The sequence below is a fragment of the Watersipora subatra genome, chromosome 1 (genome assembly GCF_963576615.1).
Source record: "Watersipora subatra chromosome 1, tzWatSuba1.1, whole genome shotgun sequence".
Taxonomy (NCBI): domain Eukaryota; kingdom Metazoa; phylum Bryozoa; class Gymnolaemata; order Cheilostomatida; family Watersiporidae; genus Watersipora; species Watersipora subatra.
In genome coordinates, this window is record NC_088708.1 from 59,763,611 (window position 1) to 59,784,230 (window position 20,620).

Sequence of the window (20,620 nt, forward strand, 5' to 3'; positions counted from 1 at the left end):
ATCGTTGACAGAATTTTCTAGAAACTTCCATACACATGTTTTTCCTCTAACTAGTATCATGTAGTTTTATGTCTTCTATGTCAAAAAAATCAGAAAAATTAAGTAGATGTATTTGGGTGCTTTAATGCATGGACATGTCCAAGATCTCTATAACACAGATGGCAAGCTTTGATATTTTTAATTGACTTGTGTTTCACAATCATTCAACTTCACAAGTAACTGTCATACCTACTTGTTCTACAATAGAAAGAACAATGAAAGAGCAGTGGATGTCCAACAAGCTTACCCGGAAATAAGCTCTACTACAAGTAAGTACTTGCTATTTTTCATGAGCTTTGTCTGAAAAGTGAAATACTTCTTAAATACTAATGCTTTTGCAGTTCATAAGTATACAGCTTATAGTTTTAATGGGCAGATTCTTTTAGATTCTCTGCGTGCATCTTTCAGGGATAAATGTCATAAAATATTTAAAAATGCCTACTGTTGTATTCAGATATGTGATTAATAAACTTGGAGTTATTCTCTATACGTTCTTTTAATGATGAGTGATCAGCTTGATTATAACTCTACCAACCAAAGGATGCTCAGCAAACAATTCTAATAAAACATTTTCAGCATACACTAAACAGGCTGGTCAGGTCAGGTACTCGTCCTCGCTAACCATGATGTTTGATACAACCGGCCTCATGGGTTAGATTGCCGGCAACTAAACAGGCAACACCAGCTTTATGTCATTTTACACTGTAAACATCACTTGATCATTCACCTAATAAAATGAGTCATTGTTTGAGGTTTTTTTGCCGAATTTTGGAGTTTCCAACCATTACATATTATATAGTTGGTTACAGCTGAGCTGCAACTCAAAACCAGCCAATAAGCTTTTCAGCTAATAAAATCTCACAAATTTTGAATAGTAATCTTTAAAAAAATAACAGACCATGCATGTCATCAAACATTGTCTGTTACCTGATGCCATATTCTGTTCGTGTAAAACTCTCACAACTCTCAATGGTATAACGTTGAAATTAGTTGTCTAGTCATTGTAGTGAGTAGTACAAAGTTGTGCAAAAGTTGAGCCTAGTTTTAAGCTTTGTGTTTTCTGCACTCCGTAAAGGATCTCTTTAGAAGAGTCCAGCATAAATGGTATCTTTTTACAAAATATTAGTCAGGTAGAGATCATGCATCACAAATTTTTCAAGCAGAAATATAAGCAGCCTTACACTTTTCCATATGGCCATAATGGCTATATGTTTATGGCCACTTTCCCAGTGGCCATAAACACTGCATAAATACCGCAAAACCTCTGATAGAACGCCACCTCTATTTGACCCCCACCTCTACTTAGCCTCCACTAACAGAGAAGGGTTGAAAGATAGAGCCCTACCCTCTATTTGAATGGCACATCTATTTGATCACCACTTTGACAATCTTTGATTTTTATCAATCCATAATATTACATGATCAGTAGAAAAGTGTCCACAAAATCTTATTTATACTGAATCGTTTACATCAATAACAATCAATTCTCTCGGCATCCAACTCAAAATCTTGTCACTTTTTTTCGTTAAAGCTTTAAAAGCAACACCACAGAAATAATTATTAACTGTCTCAGGTTAATAGTATTTCCTTGTTTAACGCGGTCTTAATACTTCGAAATACATGAATATAAAAACGCTTTACAGTTTTGGACCAAAGGTTACGTTTAACGAGCTAAAACTTTATGCATTGCATTTGTGCTCAGTGCAGCGGGTAAAGATTTGCTCTGCCAAAAAATATTTGGACGCTTTAATCGACTAGTTCAGCACTGCAGAAGAAGAGTTGAGCTTAGAAGACATTGTGGAAGGTACTGGACAACCAGAAGATGTTCATTTCATCGAAAGTAACAATCAGAACACAGCTATCTGAGCAAACGTTGCAAATATTTTTGTTTTAAAAACGTTAGTTTTTGTTTCTGCATGTAATATCAGTACGGTTCAATTATGTAACTTGCTCATGAATATATATTTGTAGCATTTGATAGATTATTACTATATAAATTATAAATTTGCAGGTTTATAGCGCATTATTTGATAGCATCATTGCAGTAATCTGATCTTACAATTGATTGACGCTCGTAACTCCTCTTCTATTGCACATTGAAAGCTAGTTTTGGCTGCATACTGTAGCAAGCATATAAATGAGTGCAATAAGCTTTTATGCAACATTGGTAAATATAGATACAGAATAAAAAATATGTCTTAACATTTAGATTGAAATAAAAATTGAAAGCCCCAACAAATTGCCACACAGGACACAGGCTAAAATAGCATCGCAGATTAATTGCAAGCAATAGATGTTAGCTGGTAAAGATATTTCTCGGTTTCTCAATGAATATTTGTTAAAAGATATTTGAGAAGTTGGAGGTAAGTTAGCTGATTTATTGCATCCGAAAGGTTTAATATCGCCCCACCGGAAAAAGAGGACAAATTATAAGGAAACATTTGTGTCGTTCGCAAAGGGGCTAAATTTATCTTCCCAAAATTCTGACGAGCCATTTACAAAATAAAACGCTAGTTTCTATTTGAGCGCCACCTCCAATCGACTGCCACTATAGAAGAAGGGTTGAAAATTATAGCCCCCTGGTGTTCAATTAATGGTTTTACAGTAACTCCATTAACATAGTTCACAAAATAGGGTTCATGTTGTTACTGTTTATTGTTAAGTGGTTTATCGTAATATCGGGTGGAATCTCTAAAATCCAGGCAATAATATTGTTTCGCGTTTTACACGGCACAATTAACACCTATCAAACATTGTTATCCATATCTTTAGACTCACAAGCCGTCTATGATTTGAAATCTTTAGGAACACTATTCATTTACTTGTAGATTTGTGGGGTTAATATCACCGCAAAAAATGGCTGATTTTAGTTAAACTATGAAGCCTTGTTTTATAAAGTTGTTCTGAAAGCTACTCTTATATAAAATGATGAATTAAAAGTTAGATTGTGCAGAGTGGGAACTAATTTATAGCTTTAGCCTGGGCCTAATCAAGGCTTTATTTTAATAGTTGGTAAAACTGATTGATTAAATATCTTTTTATATTATTAAAGATTCTTTGCTACTTAGAGAAATGGCTAGATAGAGTTTTGCCATTATAAAGCTTCAGAAAAAACATAATATGTCATTGTAAACTGCCCACTAATCAATTTTATTGCAAGATGCACACTTGACTAAACTTCTCATACCAGGTGTACTATTTTAATCCGATGTTGTCTGGACACATAGTTGAGATAAAGCGTCTCTTTATGTATATGTAGAACGGCAAGCAGGAGGGTCACTGGTTCCTTCTGAAGTCAGCAACACTCTCCATGCCAATCTTGATGCAAAAGCTTTAAATGCAACTTCAATTATTCGCTATGAAGTCCCCACGACTCATCACCAAGGCGATGTGGTAGACTCTGAACACGCTTTTGATGATGACCCACTAGTAAGCGATTAAGTTTATATTGGGTCACATCCTATAGTTCGATTGTTCAATACTATATTGTATCTAAACATTAGGTTGATAGATAAATGTAGTTTAGTATCATTGCAAAAGAGAATTTTAGAAGGTTTTGGTTCATTTTTTGTTGTAAATCAAATGGAACAATTTGAACAGCATATGACGTAGTTTTATAATCTTGTAAAGTAATACATTTTCATATGTTTTCAGCCCAAAGGTAATCCTCAGATGACACAACAAGATGCGAAAAAAGCAAAAGGAGTAAATAAGATATGGTTTAAGAATATTACAGCAAGTAAGTTCATATTTCCATATATTTCATGTTTCATATTTTGCACATTCTATTGTATGATATTATAAAGTACTTCTTGACCGCCGTCGCCATATGTTGAATGTATCTTTTTATTAGCAGAGCTGTATCCTAATGAATTTTTTATTTAATCGCATGTCAAATCTGTTACAAACCAATTTGATTAAAAGTAAATTATATTTTGATGTCAAATGGTATTTAAAAATAATTGAAGTTGGTCACCTGATGCACACAACTCAACTCCCAAATCTTAATTAATGATTTGGAAATATTTGACAAATTGTTAGGCGCAAAAACAATTAAGGAGCAAAACAAATGTTCAATAAAATACAGCAAATTGCCAAAAGTTTTTTTTTTCTTTTCATTCGTTAAGTGAACTATAATTTTATATATCACACTTCATACAAGTACTAGCAATAAGTAGATGAACAATCAAGTATTTCTTTTCTTGTCTTTTATCTATAATAGAGGTGTTTAATATGTCATGTGAAACATACTACACACCTACATTTTCATCTATGAATTCGTGTAGTATGTTTGACCTATTTTCATCTATGAATGTGTGTAGTATGTTTCGCATATTTGAATCTATGGATGTTTGTAGTATGTTTCACATATTTGAATCTATGTAGGTGTGTAGTATGTTTCACATATTTTCGGAGATGTGTGGTATGTTTCACATATTTTCATCCATGGAAGTGCGTAGTACGTTTCACATATTTCCATTTATGGTGGTGTGTAGTATGTTTCACATATTTCCATTTATGGTGGTGTGTAGTATGTTTCACATATTTCCATTTATGGTGGTGTGTAGTATGTTTCACATATTTCCATTTATGGTGGTGTGTAGTATGTTTCACATATTTCCATTTATGGTGGTGTGTAGTATGTTTCACATATTTCCATTTATGGTGGTGTGTAGTATGTTTCACATATTTCCATTTATGGTGGTGTGTAGTATGTTTCACATATTTCCATTTATGGTGGTGTGTAGTATGTTTCACATATTTCCATTTATGGTGGTGTGTAGTATGTTTCACATATTTCCATTTATGGTGGTGTGTAGTATGTTTCACATATTTCCATTTATGGAGATGTGTAGTATATGTTTCACATATTTTGGTATAAGAACAAAAGTAAGTAAAACGTGAAATATTAAAAATAGACAAAATTACATGACATTAAAAAATATTTAGATTTTCATTTTTTTAAATCACCCCATGCCATCACATTTTAGAAACTAAAATCTGGAAAAATTTGATCCGAGTAGGCGAGAACTTCACCTTTGACACATTTTGAGTCCGCTTTTAATAATTTATTTTTCATTAGATTACCATATGGCATAAAAAATAGTTTGAAATCTTTAATTTAATTTGATTTATATCCCAGCAAAAAGTGGTTGCTTTTAGTTAAACTTTGAAGTCTTGTTTTTTAAAGTTGCTGCGAAAGCCATTCTTCTAGGAAAAGGATGTATTGAAAGTTAGATTGTGAAAAGTGAGAAGTAATTTATATTTGCTATTTGTGACTTTATTTTGGCCTATTTTATTTTTTCAGTACGGGGAATTATATCATGTATATTTGAGTCTACCACTTCAGATATAATAACCTTAAAATTATTATAATAATATAATAATAATAATTCATGTGTCGTTAGTTATGATCATCAGGTATATTCTGAAAGTACTTCCATTATTATTATTACTATCATTCCTTCCATTATTTATATTAAATAAAGTAGATGTAAATCAAAAATTAACCAAAATTATTAAAGAAAGACAAAAATGTTCAAATTAGCAAAGGGTAAGGGCATCAAATGCTTAAATTGGGAGATGTAATCTTCCTACCATTGTGCGATCGAATTTCCGCAGAAATATGCACCGCTTAATAATATTATTGACAGAGCTTGCTAACTAACATTAGGTTGGCTTTTAAGCATGCTATTAACCAACCTGCTTTCATTGGTATTTTACAAGAGCTAAGCTGCTCAGGATAACATAAAGGTATACACCTGTTTGATAACTAGTCAATTATCTAACAAAGGATTGCATGGGAAAATGTTTGTTAATAATTTAGTCTTTTGTCAAGTTCAAAACCAAAATCGCTTAACTTTTTAAATGAAATTCTGTATCACTTGTGCATTTGTTCAAATCAAATGAAAAGAGAACTCACTTGAAGAACTACAAATAAACCTTGACTTAAGCCTTGAGTATTCAAGTCATCACCAGTCTGAACACAGCTCTGCTTATCAGCTTATCTTAAGTTACTTTTCATCTTAAACTTAGAACTGACTCTTGATTCTGAAGAAATTTAAATACATACAGAGCTGCTGAGTTTGCTCATGTTTGGTTTAGTGATGTGACATATCAGTTATTCATAAACTTCCTGTTACATGTACAGCCTCACATAGTCATGCTATTGTCCAACTTCCCATATTATCTTTACCATCTCTTTCTGTTATGATTTCTTATTTTCATTTATAATTTTCATTAATATCCTTCTCTAAATTCTCATGTTTAGCACCTGTGTAATGCTTTCTGTCAATCAAACTCTGTGTATCTACCCAATTTTGAATTAGATTTTGTGACCCTGGTGCAGGCGTGTGAACTGTACAAATCTATATGAGCAGAAGTTTTCAATGATTGTTACCATTTTCCTAGTATAGTAGTATTCAACAACCAGTCGGTGCTGTTCTAATCAACGAATTTTCTTGATGTTTTACCTAGTTAATAATCTGCAGTGTGGTTAGCATATACCAAAACTTCACCAACTTATTGATTTTATCAAGTCATTTATACTTGGACAAGGCGCTCTTTTGTGAGCTTATAAGTAGACAACAATTAAGCAACCAAATTTTGAAGTCTGTAGAGCACACTTAGAATATCACTTAGAATGTGTAAAAAACCAAGTAAAAAACCAACCTGTCCAAAGCTAGCCAAAAAAAAAGGTATCCAGCCGGCTTCACCTGAGTTGAAGGGGTGAGCCTAAAGTTATAAAAGAAGAGAGAGTGCTACTACGACACAGTTACACTACTTTGGGTTTTATTCTATGTTGTATTTTGTTGTTGTATTGATTAAATATATTCATTCATTACAATTCGAAGTGACTGGTAATTTGAGTGCAGAGAAGTAAAGGGTTGCACAGGACCCTTTATAATACTACAACGCCAAAAGCAACGTTACAACATTGTAACATTTTGTAACATTACAATGTTGTAACGTTACAAAACGTTACAACATTGTAACGTTTTGTAGCAATATTTGCTTTTGTAACCTTACAACGTTACAAAAGCAAATATTGACATAGGCATATTTGACAACATACTTTTCTACAGCTGTAATACATAACACCCTTAGGTTTCGGTTAGTAACATAAGATATAGGAGTCTTCCCAAAAGACTGGTCAAGACATAATAAACTTTCTCTGTCACAAATTAAATGAGATGTATGGCATATGATAAAAAGAGTCTATTTATCCATAGTCCATATAGTCTAATTATTCACTAAGTTTTTAGATAGACTGCTGTAGAGAAGTCACTGATAACTCTAATCATATGTAATCATGTACGTATATTCATGTTGTTCTTATGACAAAATACCAATCTTCAATCTTATATATGTGTGAATCTAGCAACTGAGCCAATTTGTTTGTAATCAACACTCTAATGTACTTGCTAAATCAGTTAAAAAATATGTGTTTTCAGCTGCAAGCAGCCCAGAGTATATCAGGATGTCAAATATCGAGGTTGCCAACTATGAAGTTGACATAAGCCAGACTTCAGAAGTTTATGAGGACATTCACATTTACGATGAAATTAAAACCAGAGATAAAGGCATTCCAAATGTATATGAAGACTTAGATGCCGGAGAAAGCAAACAGACCAGGAAACAGACCTGCGCTGTATCTGCTACATATTTTTCTGAGTTTAAAGAGAACAATCGAGCAACCATCTCTCAACAGTTCAAAGTCAGTTATAATTGTTTACAGTTCAAACATTTATGTGTAATTGATGTTAAAATTTTATTTAAAATAATGTTTAATTCAAAGACATAATGAATTTCTAGTCTCTGAACACACTTGAAAACCTTACAAGGATATTATTTTAAGGATCTGAAAATCTTAGAGAAGAATGCTGTGACAATTCCGAGATTAACGGATGAGCCAAACAGAAAGAGGAAAGATGAGAGTTATGCCCACTACGCTGATGCAACCACGCTCAAAGTAAGTAGCCTTTCTAAAGTAACCATATCCTTGATAGCTCACTATTAGACTCGTGTAAGCATTAGCATGGTAAGCATAGCAAGCTGCTAAAGTACAGCTAAATGATGCTTTTAATGCTATAAGAGACCACCTTGAAGACTTTTTAAAGGCATTTGAATGTAAAATAAATATGCTCTGATGATGTACTTGTGTGATAAATTTTGTTTTACCAAGTAAATCCTAACTTTGTAGGGAATGAACAGAGGAAACACTTACATTGCATCTCGAGGTAGGTTAGAGACACATGTGAAGGTTACTCTTGCAATAAGAGTGCATGTAACTGTTTGTTATGAATAGTTCTTACTCAAAATGAATACTGGACAATATAAATTTGATTCAGTTTTGACAAACTAATAACATCAGTTGATGTATTAGAGCAATAATCATTCATATAATTTAAATTGTTTTTCATTGCATTTAACTTTTTATATGCGAGTAAAACCTGTGACTATTTGTTTCCAAAGTAATATGTCTGGTTTCCAAGGCTTAGAAAAAGGAATCTAGTAAAAATAACCCACTCGCAATACTAACAGCACTTCTATTAAACTAGCATTTTAATAGCAACTTTTTAGGATGAGCAAAAGTCGTTGAATTTTTGTTAATGCAATGTTTTCAAAAGGCTACAAATGTAAATTATATAAAAAGGTCATAAGTGACCACTAACGGTAAATTACGGAAATACACCAGTTTTTATAACGCTTATGAATAGAAGATACATAACAAAAACTACCTGACTCTTTCTGACTTTTAAGAAAGAATATATCTGGAAACCAGCTATTTGTTTAGGTATGTTATAATAGTGATGTTTTCAATTCTACCGGAAAGTCTTATGTTACTTTGTTGTTTTCACTTACATGTAGCTTTCATTAGCTTTAAACCAAGAGACTTTTGTTAGTTTGTAGAATTCATTAGTTTTGACAAAATTTCATTAGAGAGGAGATTTATCACAGTCAAGAACTCATTCTTAGAAAGTTCATCCTTATATTGTTAGAAGTCTAGTCCGCTATTCTATGTATCTCAAGTACTGCTATTTCTATCAACAGGTCCAACTCAGGCAACGAGCAATGACTTTTTACGAATGGTCTGGCAAAAGAAACCCAGTGCTGTCATAAGTGTTTATAATTCTGATGATGCCCTAAAGGTAATTATATTCATGTGGACAGCAGTAACGTAAAACAGAAAGGTTTTCTAAGAAGAATTTTCTAGAAAGAGACTGGGATAGTAAGTAAAAACTGTTTGAAAAACACTGTTCATAAACAATAATGCATTTCATAAACAAGATAATACTGTTATTATCTGTAGGAGATACAAATTCCGTTTACATGTTTATACTTGTGTTCCCAGGCTTGTCACACTGTTGAAGCATTACGATTACAGTTGCACACAAAACCCTTGGGGTATCAATCTATATTCCATATTTTGTGTCAGTTTACATTGTTCATAATGGCTATTGCGTGCTTATGTACTTGTTTATGTATAAGTTACTGAAAGCTGATTATGTATAAAAGTGAATGATTACGAACAGGCAGTCTTATATAGTCTAGTTTGGTAGGCTCACTAGGCTGCATTCAGTCAAAGGTCGCATTTAGATCGTGACGTGAATAATAATTTACACACAGGTTGTTTGGTAAATGTAATCAAGTAAGAGTGATCTTTGTCCCAGTTCTTTGTTAAATATATTTTTTTATAAATGTGCTTTAAAAGTCTTTGTATGATCGGCAGGGCACATTTAGGTTAAAAATGCTGTTACACTATTACAGAGTTCATCTTTGTCTTACTGCCCTGAGACACTAGGCTCTTTGAGGAACTTCCAAAAGTTCAAGGTCATTTTACTCGCTATAGAACAGAAGTCTCGATATGTTGCAAGGACACTGCAGATTTACAAGGTATTTATGCAACTTCTTTTCTGACCTTGACATTATTTAGTTGTGCTGCTTTTATAAAGCGGTACAACTAAATAACAAGTATAACTTGTTACACTCGATGGCATTTCTATCTTGACACACATGTAGCACTAGCTTGTAGTTATTTTAACTATTCCACTAAATGTACTAATAATCTATTATTATAATTTTTATAGACATTGCAAGTTGACACGTTTAATCAGTGTTGTTCACCAGTTTATGAGTCACATAATAATTAATGGCATTATATGGTCTCTTTATTTTAATTACCAAATAAACAAGTCCACTGAAAGCTATCCTACTGAAACAATGATCATATTCAAAAATATTCAAGTGTTCTGTACCTGTCTTATGTTGTAGGAGAAGGAAACTCTGACTGTGAGACAGTTTGAATTTCAGACTTGGGATGAATTGAGCTCTGCAGTAGAGATGAACTCATTTGTAGAGTTTGTTAGAAGAGTGGCAAGTCTCTATAGTGGTCATGGAAGTCCAATCCTCGTCCACAGCAGGTACAAAAGTGACACACTACAGTACAAGTTTCATTGCCTTCTTAGTATTATGGCTGCTTTTTCTCCTACCATAAATCAGCTATCCATACTTAATGATACTTTAGGCAATATAATGTACCTTGCTTTTAACACGTGAAACTTCTCTGTTCCTATCAGTAAAGTTGGGTGACTTTATTGAGCAGTAATGTCTGGATTCAGCTGATCGATTTATACAACCCAATTTACAACACTAAAAACCATGGCATATCACACGCGTTTGAAGTTTCTATGAGACTACATAAAAGTTAACCTCTGACAATGTGCTGAAGCTTGTTTCAAATTCATCTAGACCCATGCTTGAAAAGTTGCTGCTATCACACTTTTCAAATAATTAACAAAAGATATGTATGTTCAGAACAATTTTATTATTGACATCTTTAGCGGAGGAGAAGAGATGTCTGGAGTTTTCATCGGACTCAGTATTCTGCTCGAGGAAGCTGCAACAACTGGTAATGTAAATGTTATGGAGTGCACCAAAAGAATGAGAGAAAGGAGACCACAACTGATAAAAACAGAGGTAACCAAAGTCTAATTAGAATAAAACATCGTAATATGTATTTTAACATTTAGTTTTGACCTTCAATGCTCACATATTGCAAATACTCAGAAAGTTTATCACCTGCAGAATTACAACCAAGCCTTCTTAGTGAGATGCTTATTACTAAAATATCTAACCTGAAGTGTGAACAGTCAAACATACACCATGGAAAGGCTTGTACGAAAGGTTTATGTTACTGCCAACAATGAACATCAAGTCAGTAAAATTGTACATAGAGGAATCTATGTGATATGGTGTTAGATGAGTATACTGTTTCATTAGACTTATTATACTTTGTCATGTTTATAGTCAGTAATAAATTACTTTCAGTTCAACATAACAGTATATAGCTATTAAGCTAAGTATAAAACATTGTGAGTCATAATTGCATTCGTGTATGTCAATAGTAAAGTTTACAATCTTCCTCACCACTACTGCGTTTCAAATCTTCAAAACAAAATAAACTCAGTTGAAATTATTTAGGTCATCATTTTAGCACTTACTCTTAGAGCATTATATTTTTTAATAAGTTTGTTTATTATGTTATCAGTTTAGTATTAAAGTCTTTATTATATTAACATAGAATAACACATTTTAGGTGCTACTGTACATGAAATCTTCAAAACAATTTAATCCATTTAAAATGATTAAGAGATTTATAAAATGAATTTTATTTTTAAAATAGTTCATTAGTAAATAATTATTATTTCAGCTCATCGTGTTTAAAATTTTATTAGTTTTTCCATGAAATAAGTGGTTCAAGGTCATAACAATTAGTTTTCACTTTCTTAATGTTCAAGAAAACAGCGGCTAGCATCCTTACATTTCTACTTATTTGTTTGAGTATATCCTTCAATGGTTTTAGACAGAGTACAGTCTCCTTTATGAGGCTTTGAACGAAGTCATCCAATCTGAAACTTACATCTGTAAGAAGAAGGCTCTCAAAAGAAAACTAGAAACAGAAAAGACTTCAATTCTCAACGAGTATAAGGTTGAGTTTTAATTAATTTATTTAATATTCTCATCAAGAGCCTTTGCAGCAGTTATGCAATAGCTCGTACCATTCAAGATCTTCTGAGTTAAACATACAACAGTTGAAATCTAAATCTTTAGGAACCAACTTCTGAAGTACTTAGCCCTAGTTATGATAGTCATAGATATACTGCTATATGTATAATCTCTGTGCATGATCTAGTAGTTTTTCTTATAATCTCTATTTTTGCAGAAAATAGAGATGGTCACTGATCAACAAAGACAGCATACAAAAGGTAAGAGTGTCATTTTTATTTTTTGATTTGCTGGTTAACACAAACATATTCAGCTTTTTGGTAATTATTTGTAAATTCTGTCACTTCAGTTGAAAGCAGCTTTTAAGAATCATTCTTTAATCTGTAACTGATGTTCTAAGATTCTTGCAGCAGACATAACCTGCTTTACCTTCATTGTGACTTTAGTCAAAGTTTCTACCTACTAGTTATGATAATTGGTTCACTAAGTGTTTCCTTTATTACAAGCATGCCGATACTCCTGGTTCTTAATTATAAATTTGTTAAGTTTATTATTACTGTTTTAGATAGTTGGACTGACTCTGCAGCAATACTCGATGGATTCTACTTCCTTGATGTGAGTGTTTTGATATATTATGTTGATATGAACTTATAATGATATGTGAGTCAAATTGAAGCACTAATTCTGAGAATTAATTACAAGACCATCTCAAGGAAATCAAGTTTTTTTCACATTGATTTAGAGCGATATAATGCTTGTTTCGACGCCTGCTACATGATGTTAAAACTTTGAAAACAGGCCATACATGCATCAGCAATGTTTCTTTCTCTTATTAGTTTTGGTAATGCAACAACCTAATATCAAAGATCAATTTAGCACATCTCATAATTTGTAACATGCACATGTACTTTGTTTAGAACAAGTTAACACAAAGTCTGTGGATGAAGTTACTTTTGCATCCAAAACTATTTGTGCACAAATAATTAAAAACTTACTTTGCTGAAGTATGAATTATTCAATCCCAAACCCACAATAACAGAAGATATGACATAGATCAGTAGCTACATGTACTTGTTAGTAAAGAGAAGGTTATAAATAAACTATACCATCAATCAGTAGTTGAGCTAAAATTACTTCTCATTAGTTTCACAATATATATTGCCGATGGTACAAGTATGAATCTTACATGCGGTAAAACTTTCAGTCCCATAACTTGCTTTTTTATTGATTTGACTGCTTGCAAATTGGTTTCAAGTTTTTTTACGCATTTATTCATTTTATAGTTTATTTAACTGACTGCTTAAAATTATGTGAAAAAGAAAAATTAATTGTACTTCTCTATAGACCTAGTTCATACTCGATGCACTATAACGTGGTAGGAGTAATGAGATTAGCTTATGCTCCAACAACCTTTAAACAGTTACATACATTTGCTTATCATGTCATAAGGACCGTTGAGAAGGGAATGTAGAAGTAATGTGTGAAAACAGTGAAATTTTCACAATAATAAATAGCATATTCTTAAACACAATTTACATTCATTATTTACCATATTTGGTCACTTTGCATACCACTATGATATGCTAAACAAATGGTAAACAAAAGATCTAATCAAATAATTCTCTTTCATGTCTTTAGAAAAAGAAATCTTGCTACTTTACGGTACAAATTTCCTCACATAAAGAGCAACTTGTAACATATACGTATGCTCTCTGACTGGTAGATATTATATCCTGCTTTACAATCCTTATGTTTCATTTCATCTGTTAGCGAGTGCTACCAGCAATTTCAAAGTTAGTTGCAACTTTCCTTTTAATCTCTAAAACAGATAAGACATGTTTTAGCTTATGCAAAAGCTAGTTTAAAAGGCTATTGAAAGTGCACCCTCAGGATATGATTACCCTGATATACAATTCTTTCACCTTACAATGTGGAACTTGATGATTTTTCACCTCACCACGCTAATCTTATGTCACCGTACGAATTCAACAAAATTTTCGCCTGAGTTCAAATTTGGCAATTGGTGTGCTTATTACGTACTTCGAAATAACAAAGACGCCGAAATGCTGTTCGCCAAAAACATTTTCACAACGCTTGAAAAAGACACGATAATTGATTTCCCTCAGTTCAGCAATTCTCGTGTGTAAAACAGTAATTATATTTTTTCCTTTAAAACCAGTAGACAAGTTAGAGTTGCCATCCCTTCAAACAGAGAGTCATGGTCAGACAACCTCTCTTAACCTGCTATCAAAAATCCATTTAATTGCTAGTACAGTATCGTTCGGATTTTTTTGCCAAATTAGGTTAAAAATGGTTTTAATGAGAGCAGCTAAAATTGTATTGGAAACAAAGCCAAAAACTAATAAATGATAAAAATTTAACAGTAAAAAGTTGAAATTCAGTAAAATAGTTCAAAATACCTACTAAAACTTAGCTTTAAGAGTGCTTTTAGTAAGCTAAACTTATTTAAAGTGAATTCAAAGTTTGTACGCTTGTCTTGAAGGTAAGAACTTTAGGATATATACTGCATATAGCACATTGCAACGTTACATTTTAATGCAAATCATAAATAACAAACACACTAAATGTATTAAAGTCACTGTAGGGTACTATAGGTACCAAGGTTAACATACTATTTTGTTACTAACTTTTAATATGTACTGTATTTATATAAAATGTCGATGAATTTTACCAGAGGATGTTTGCATTATATAATTACTTTGGTTTCTATACCTCTATATACAATTTTTTAACCCTAGGATGCCAAACCTGGAATGAATTAAAATTGTATCTTGAGAGTGTACTGTATTTGAAAACATGTCTGCAGTCACACAGTCAATATGCTGAACACCAATAATTGTGCTAAAAACTTTAAGTTTATCTAAACAAAATAACTTGCCAATTTATAATTTTTCAGAAAAGCGAAATAAATGAGAACCTAACGAAAAGGTTTCAATGGAAAATACTTTTTGATGCACAGCCATACTTGTATACAATATAGATGGTTGTGACAAACTCTTCAAACAAATTATCTGAAGGTATCGACAATTTCTACTACCTTTCAAATTTTTTCTTATTATGATATTCCTGAGCACGTCTTAATTATATAGAGTTACAGAAAAAGAGACCAGTTCATTGTGGGACAAGCAATAGAAGATCATCAGTCTGAGGCATTCTGGACAATAGCAATATCTAAGAATATTCAAATCATTGTCATTCTGGACTCCCAGGTAATGGTTGACCCTACCACCAGCTTATCTTCTCATTTATCATTTATAGTACATATTTATAGAGATTACTAAGTTGCTAGTGCTTATAACTAGATAAGTTAGTACATGTATTACAGTTAAACTAGGCATGAATATAGAGAAACTATGTGATCAACTAGTAAATGGTCTCAAAGTTGCTTTTTGCTGCCTCAACAGATATCTATTTTTATAAATATTTGATTATTGTTTAACTCAGTGGTTCTTAACCTTTTTTGCCCCATTCCCCCTTTTCCAAACCTAAAGACAGAAATTCCCCCCCTCCCAACTTCTTCAAATAATGCACTGCAACTAGATAGTGAACTTTATTTACATATATAACTTATATACATATATATACATGTATATATGCATTTATTACAGTCGTATTTACATGGAATATTAAAAATGAATGTATATTGAAACTCAATATATCTATCATTGTAAGACAGTCAGCAGACTAGTGCGATTTCTGTGTTTGTTTGGAGCTGACCAGAATTTTGATGTTAGGAGTTGTTGTAGATAGGGCACACCGTAGGTCAGCTTCTACTTCCAGACAGTTTCTAGATTTGCTCTTTATGGTTAGCATTGCTGAAAATGCTGACTCGCAAAGATATGTGGAAGCAAATGGTATGAGCATCTTGAAAGTGGCCAGGCTTATGTTGGGATACAATCTTTGGGCCTGAACCCAAAAGTGCTCTATGGATAGCTCCTTGAAGTCATCTTTTAATGCAGAGTTGTTTGTCAGCTTTAAAAACTCCTCCTGAAGCTGTTCCGGAATCTCGTGGACATTGCGCCTGAAAGGGTCTCGGGTCAGGCTCATCAAGTGCTCTGTCCTAGGATCTAACTTTGGAAAATATCTCTCAAACTCTGCTATCAAGCTGTTCAAGTGATGCTTTATGTCGGTTAGCAAAGAAGCGGAAGGAGCTTTCTTGTCAACTAATGAATGCAGAACTGGAAATTAAACTCTTACATTCCCAGTAGCCAGTCTTTCCACCCAGAGTTTGAGCTTGTCCTAAAATGCATTGATACTATCAGTTACATTCAACACATTTCTGTCTCTATCTTGCATCTTTGTGTTCACTTCATTGATTGAACCAAATATGTCAACCAGGTAAGCAAGACGCTGATGGAAGCCTTCCACCTGCATTGAAGCCAGTAGTTTGGGTTTGTTATGAGTTTTCAAGAACTCATTGACCTCTGCTTGTAGATTGAAGAAACGCAGAAGCATGTTACCCTTTGATAACCATCGAACTTCGGTGTGGAACAATAGTGATGAATGCACAGCATCCATATCTTAGCATAACTTGTGGAAGAGACGTGTTTGCAAGAGAGAGCCTTTGATAAAGTTTACTACTTTAATCACTGAAGAAAGGTGTTCCTGCAATCCTTTGGGAAGAGTTTTTGCTGCTAGTGCTTGTCTGTGAATGAAGCAAAGGATACTCACTAATAAAGGATTCTTTTCTTTTACCAACTGTGCAAATCCAGCAGGACAGCCAAGCATGGCTGGAGCCCCATCAGTGCAAACTCCAATTAGTTTGCCCCAGTCCAGATGTTCTTTGCTGAAGAAGTCGGCAACCAGGTTCATAACATCAGCAGCTGTTGTGGTCTCTGTTAGAGGACTGCAGAACAGAAATTCTTCCTCAATTGTCTCTCTGTGTACATAGCGTGCAAACACCATCAGCTGTGAAATGCTAGCAACATCAGTGGACTCATCAAGTTGAATGGCAAACATGGGAGATGACTTGATCTTTTCAATTACTTGCCTCTTTATGTCTGCAGACATATCATCGATCCTCGATTTCACTGTGCTGTCTGAGAGGGATAAATTAGCTATCTTTTGAGCGGCTGTGTCTCCGAGAATAATCTTAGTACACTCCAGCAGACAAGATTTAACTAATGTTTCACCAATGGTGTGTGGCTTCTTATCTCTGGCGATATGGTAAGACAGAGCATAGGATGCCTCAGTAATGGCCTGTGCCTGGATATGAAAGCTGCCAGTGGAATCCAGTTTTGCTCGCTTGAGTTCTCTCTCTCTTTAGCTTCAAAGAACGGCTTTGATTTATCCATGTGTTCTGCATGTTTATTTCTTGAGTGTTGCTTAAGTTGATGTGGTTTCATGGAGTCATTAGCGAGCACTTTCATGCACAAAACACATTGTGGTACTTTGATGCCGCTTTTAATCATACAAGTGAATCCATAGTTAAGGTAAGAATCATCATATGTTCGTCTTTTTGTCTTTGACACTTCTAACACCTACAATATGGGATATGCAATCAAAATATTTGAATACGTTCAATATCTACATGAGCAAAATATCATACATATGTTAGGCTACAGAGCAAATTTTCAAAATGTTATACGTTTATGCAAACCAAATCGGTAACTGAAGAATTAATATTGCAGGTATGCATATGCATGTAGTGTAGCAATCCTTACCTTTTTCACAGTTTCAGATCTTGGCTTTGTTGAAACTATTGAAATTCATTCACTCCTCGCTGCCCTTTATATAAGAAAAATTGGTGCCACAGAAATCCCCTTTGGCAAACTGCCAAAATCCCCCTCTTAAAATTCCAAAATTCCCCCCTAGGGGAGAATTTCCTCCTGGGGGAGAATTCCCCCTGGTTAAGAACCACTGGTTTAACTGAATACAACCCTTATGTAATTTATCATATGACTAGGTCTTTTATTTGTGCAAACAATTTTCTGCAGCAGATGAGCGGATTCCTTCCTCATTCTGATGAAACCTCTGTCTCCTTTGGCAAAATACTTGTTGACAGAGTGAATTCAAAGTGCAATCAGATGATAGAAGTAATCAATATAACAGTGAATGTGAGTCTCTTTGTCTGTACTTCTATTACTTTTTTCATGGACCAATAATTATAGAAATAAATTCATCATTGAATGAAATTTTTTATAAGACCATAATCATACACAGCTGGGTTATTTCTCACATTTACAAAACTCTGGCTAGCAGTAGTATTTGTACGCTAAAAATAATCATCTACTGTGCTAATATATTCCGAAACAATTCAAGTCATGTCAATGTAATTTTTGATGTATAAAGTATAAGGTTGTCTAACCAGTAAAAACTTAGGCAGCATCATCTAGAGTAACCTAAAAGTTGAATTGAAATTACAGGGTCAGCCAGTTGTCCTCATGAAGATCAACAGTTGGGCTGACGGAGAAGTGAAGGGTCAACCGGACAATAGCTCCTTGCTCTACTACCTAAGTGCTGTTGAGAGACAGGTTCAATATGACACAGGAGGAAAGATATGTGTGATGGACTCGTAAGTAATAACTGACTGACAAGATGAAGCTAATAAGATTTAAGCAGCCATCACTTACACAACTAAAAAAAGACCTTGACATTGCTCAGCTTATATCAGTCTTAAATTTACATAAAGTGAGCAATTGTGAACCTGGCACATTTTAGAAGTATGATTCAGCTGCCTATCTGTATTGTTTCTAAAATCACAATAAAAACTTTGTATCAAACTATCATTGTCACCGCTTCAGCCAGATCAATGGTTTCTCTAATTGTAGAGAGAGTGGGAGAAAAGCAGACATTTTTGTAGCAGCCTACAACGCCATGGAAAAGGGAAACGCTGAACAATTGGTAGACGTTTATGGTTCAGTTCTGGCTGTACGAAGCAGAAACCCTAACTCTGCGTTTACCCTGGTAGGTGGCTGATCATTCGTAGATGCCTTCATAGTGTTGATTGAACATTTATTATTAATCTTTCAAAACCTGCAACTTTGTGGAAAGCTAAACAGTATTGTTAAATTTATCTGCTTCGAGAAGAATTGTGTTTGCATATTGATTTATTACAAAAATAAGACGTCTGTTTGAGTAGTGCAATCCAATTCATTGTAAAATACTGGCATTTCTAACAGCTATTTTTAGAGCCAATGTAAAATGTTTAATTTTTTCACTTGAGTTTCTCAACAACCGTTTAGCAAATTATATATAGCCTGTATTTTACTGTATTTTATTGTATAGCTATCTTTTAGTAATCCTTATAGTACACTCACTGTTATCTGAATCGTAGCATCTAGTATAGGCACCTTAAGAATAGAGCCCTAACATTTTAGCAATCATCATGTTTTTCTAACAGATTTTTACAACATTCTGTCAAAAAATGTCCAAACAGATGTGTATGATGTATGCAAGTGTGAACCTCTCTTTTTACAGGAGGACTACTTGTACCTCTACAACCTGGTACTCTTCTCTCTGAGCACATATAGCTGGACTCATCAACATTTACTTCAATGAGTTTTTACATCACCAGTGTCTATATCTACATGAGTTCTGATGGTGCAAGTTATCAATTCATTTGAAAAGACAATGAGTACTTACGGAGACTGCACCTGCTTCATCGATACGATATTAATAACTAAAATAATGCAGTAACTAAAGCATTAATTTGTTTATGACAATCTATATTTTTCCATACACATTTGTATTAAAAATTTCATCATTTATTCTCATAGATTTAACTTTTATGAATAACGGGTACCACAATTTGGTTTCACAAGATGGGAATATTCAGTGTTTTTATCAAATGTAAAGATATACATTTACTCTGCACATCATGCTTTATCTAAATTCACTTTATGGCTAATAAACTAAAGATTTGCTTTTAAAGTGTCTGTGCAATTTAACTTCTCAAGTGTCTGCAGGTTACCTTATAAAGTGTATGTGCAGGTTACCTTCTAAACTTTTAAAGTGTTTATGTATGTTATTTTTAAAGTGTTTATTATATAGGATAATAATGAAAAAGTTTTGGAAGGCAGAGATGGCTTTAAGATCAGAATTAGACTATGTACAGCCGCAACACGTTAAACCTTGCTCTGGCGACCTTCTGATTAAAAATGAAAAGTAGGAAGAGTTTGTACTCAAGTTGATGGGTTCAAAGTGAAAGTAAAATAATGCCTCATAGTTCAGGCTAAACAAAAAAAGACTGCTGCAGCTTTTGACTTACAGAAAACAGCTTTAATACGGCAAGCGAGTCAATCAACAAGAATATTTGTTTTCTAATGTACATTAAAAACATGGCTATGGTAATAGTTGGCAAGATGCAGCATCATTTGCATTGTTTCTTTGTTTAGAAGCTGATAATTCGGTAGAAACAGAGTAAAAGTAGCAAGAGATAAGAGTAATAAGTAAGTCCTTTAACATCTCTGTAAGAAAGCCTCCTTTTGGAGGAGTAACAGTTTGTGCATTTTTTTCATGAAGACGTGAAAAAACAACAATTTTTTCGGTCTGTGAAAGAAGTAGTAGGTCTTCAAAGTTGTTGCAACACTGGAGGAAGACTCATTTATCT

At 33.5% G+C, this 20,620-nt stretch overlaps 1 protein-coding gene across 1 annotated transcript; it reads left to right on the top strand.

Moving 5' to 3' along the window:
- The first annotated feature begins 261 nt into the window (after positions 1–261).
- LOC137389730 (receptor-type tyrosine-protein phosphatase epsilon-like) lies at positions 262–19,569 on the top strand. Its single transcript, XM_068075816.1, has 16 exons — positions 262–308; positions 7,494–7,756; positions 7,898–8,011; positions 8,243–8,279; positions 9,094–9,191; positions 9,811–9,936; positions 10,315–10,463; positions 10,884–11,019; positions 11,906–12,031; positions 12,266–12,308; positions 12,614–12,663; positions 15,159–15,278; positions 18,006–18,125; positions 18,435–18,583; positions 18,840–18,975; positions 19,489–19,569. The coding sequence occupies exons 2-16, from the start codon at positions 7,520–7,522 to the stop codon at positions 19,567–19,569; spliced, it is 1,722 nt and encodes a 573-aa protein (XP_067931917.1). The 5' UTR covers positions 262–308; positions 7,494–7,519.
- Positions 19,570–20,620: the final 1,051 nt, after the last annotated feature.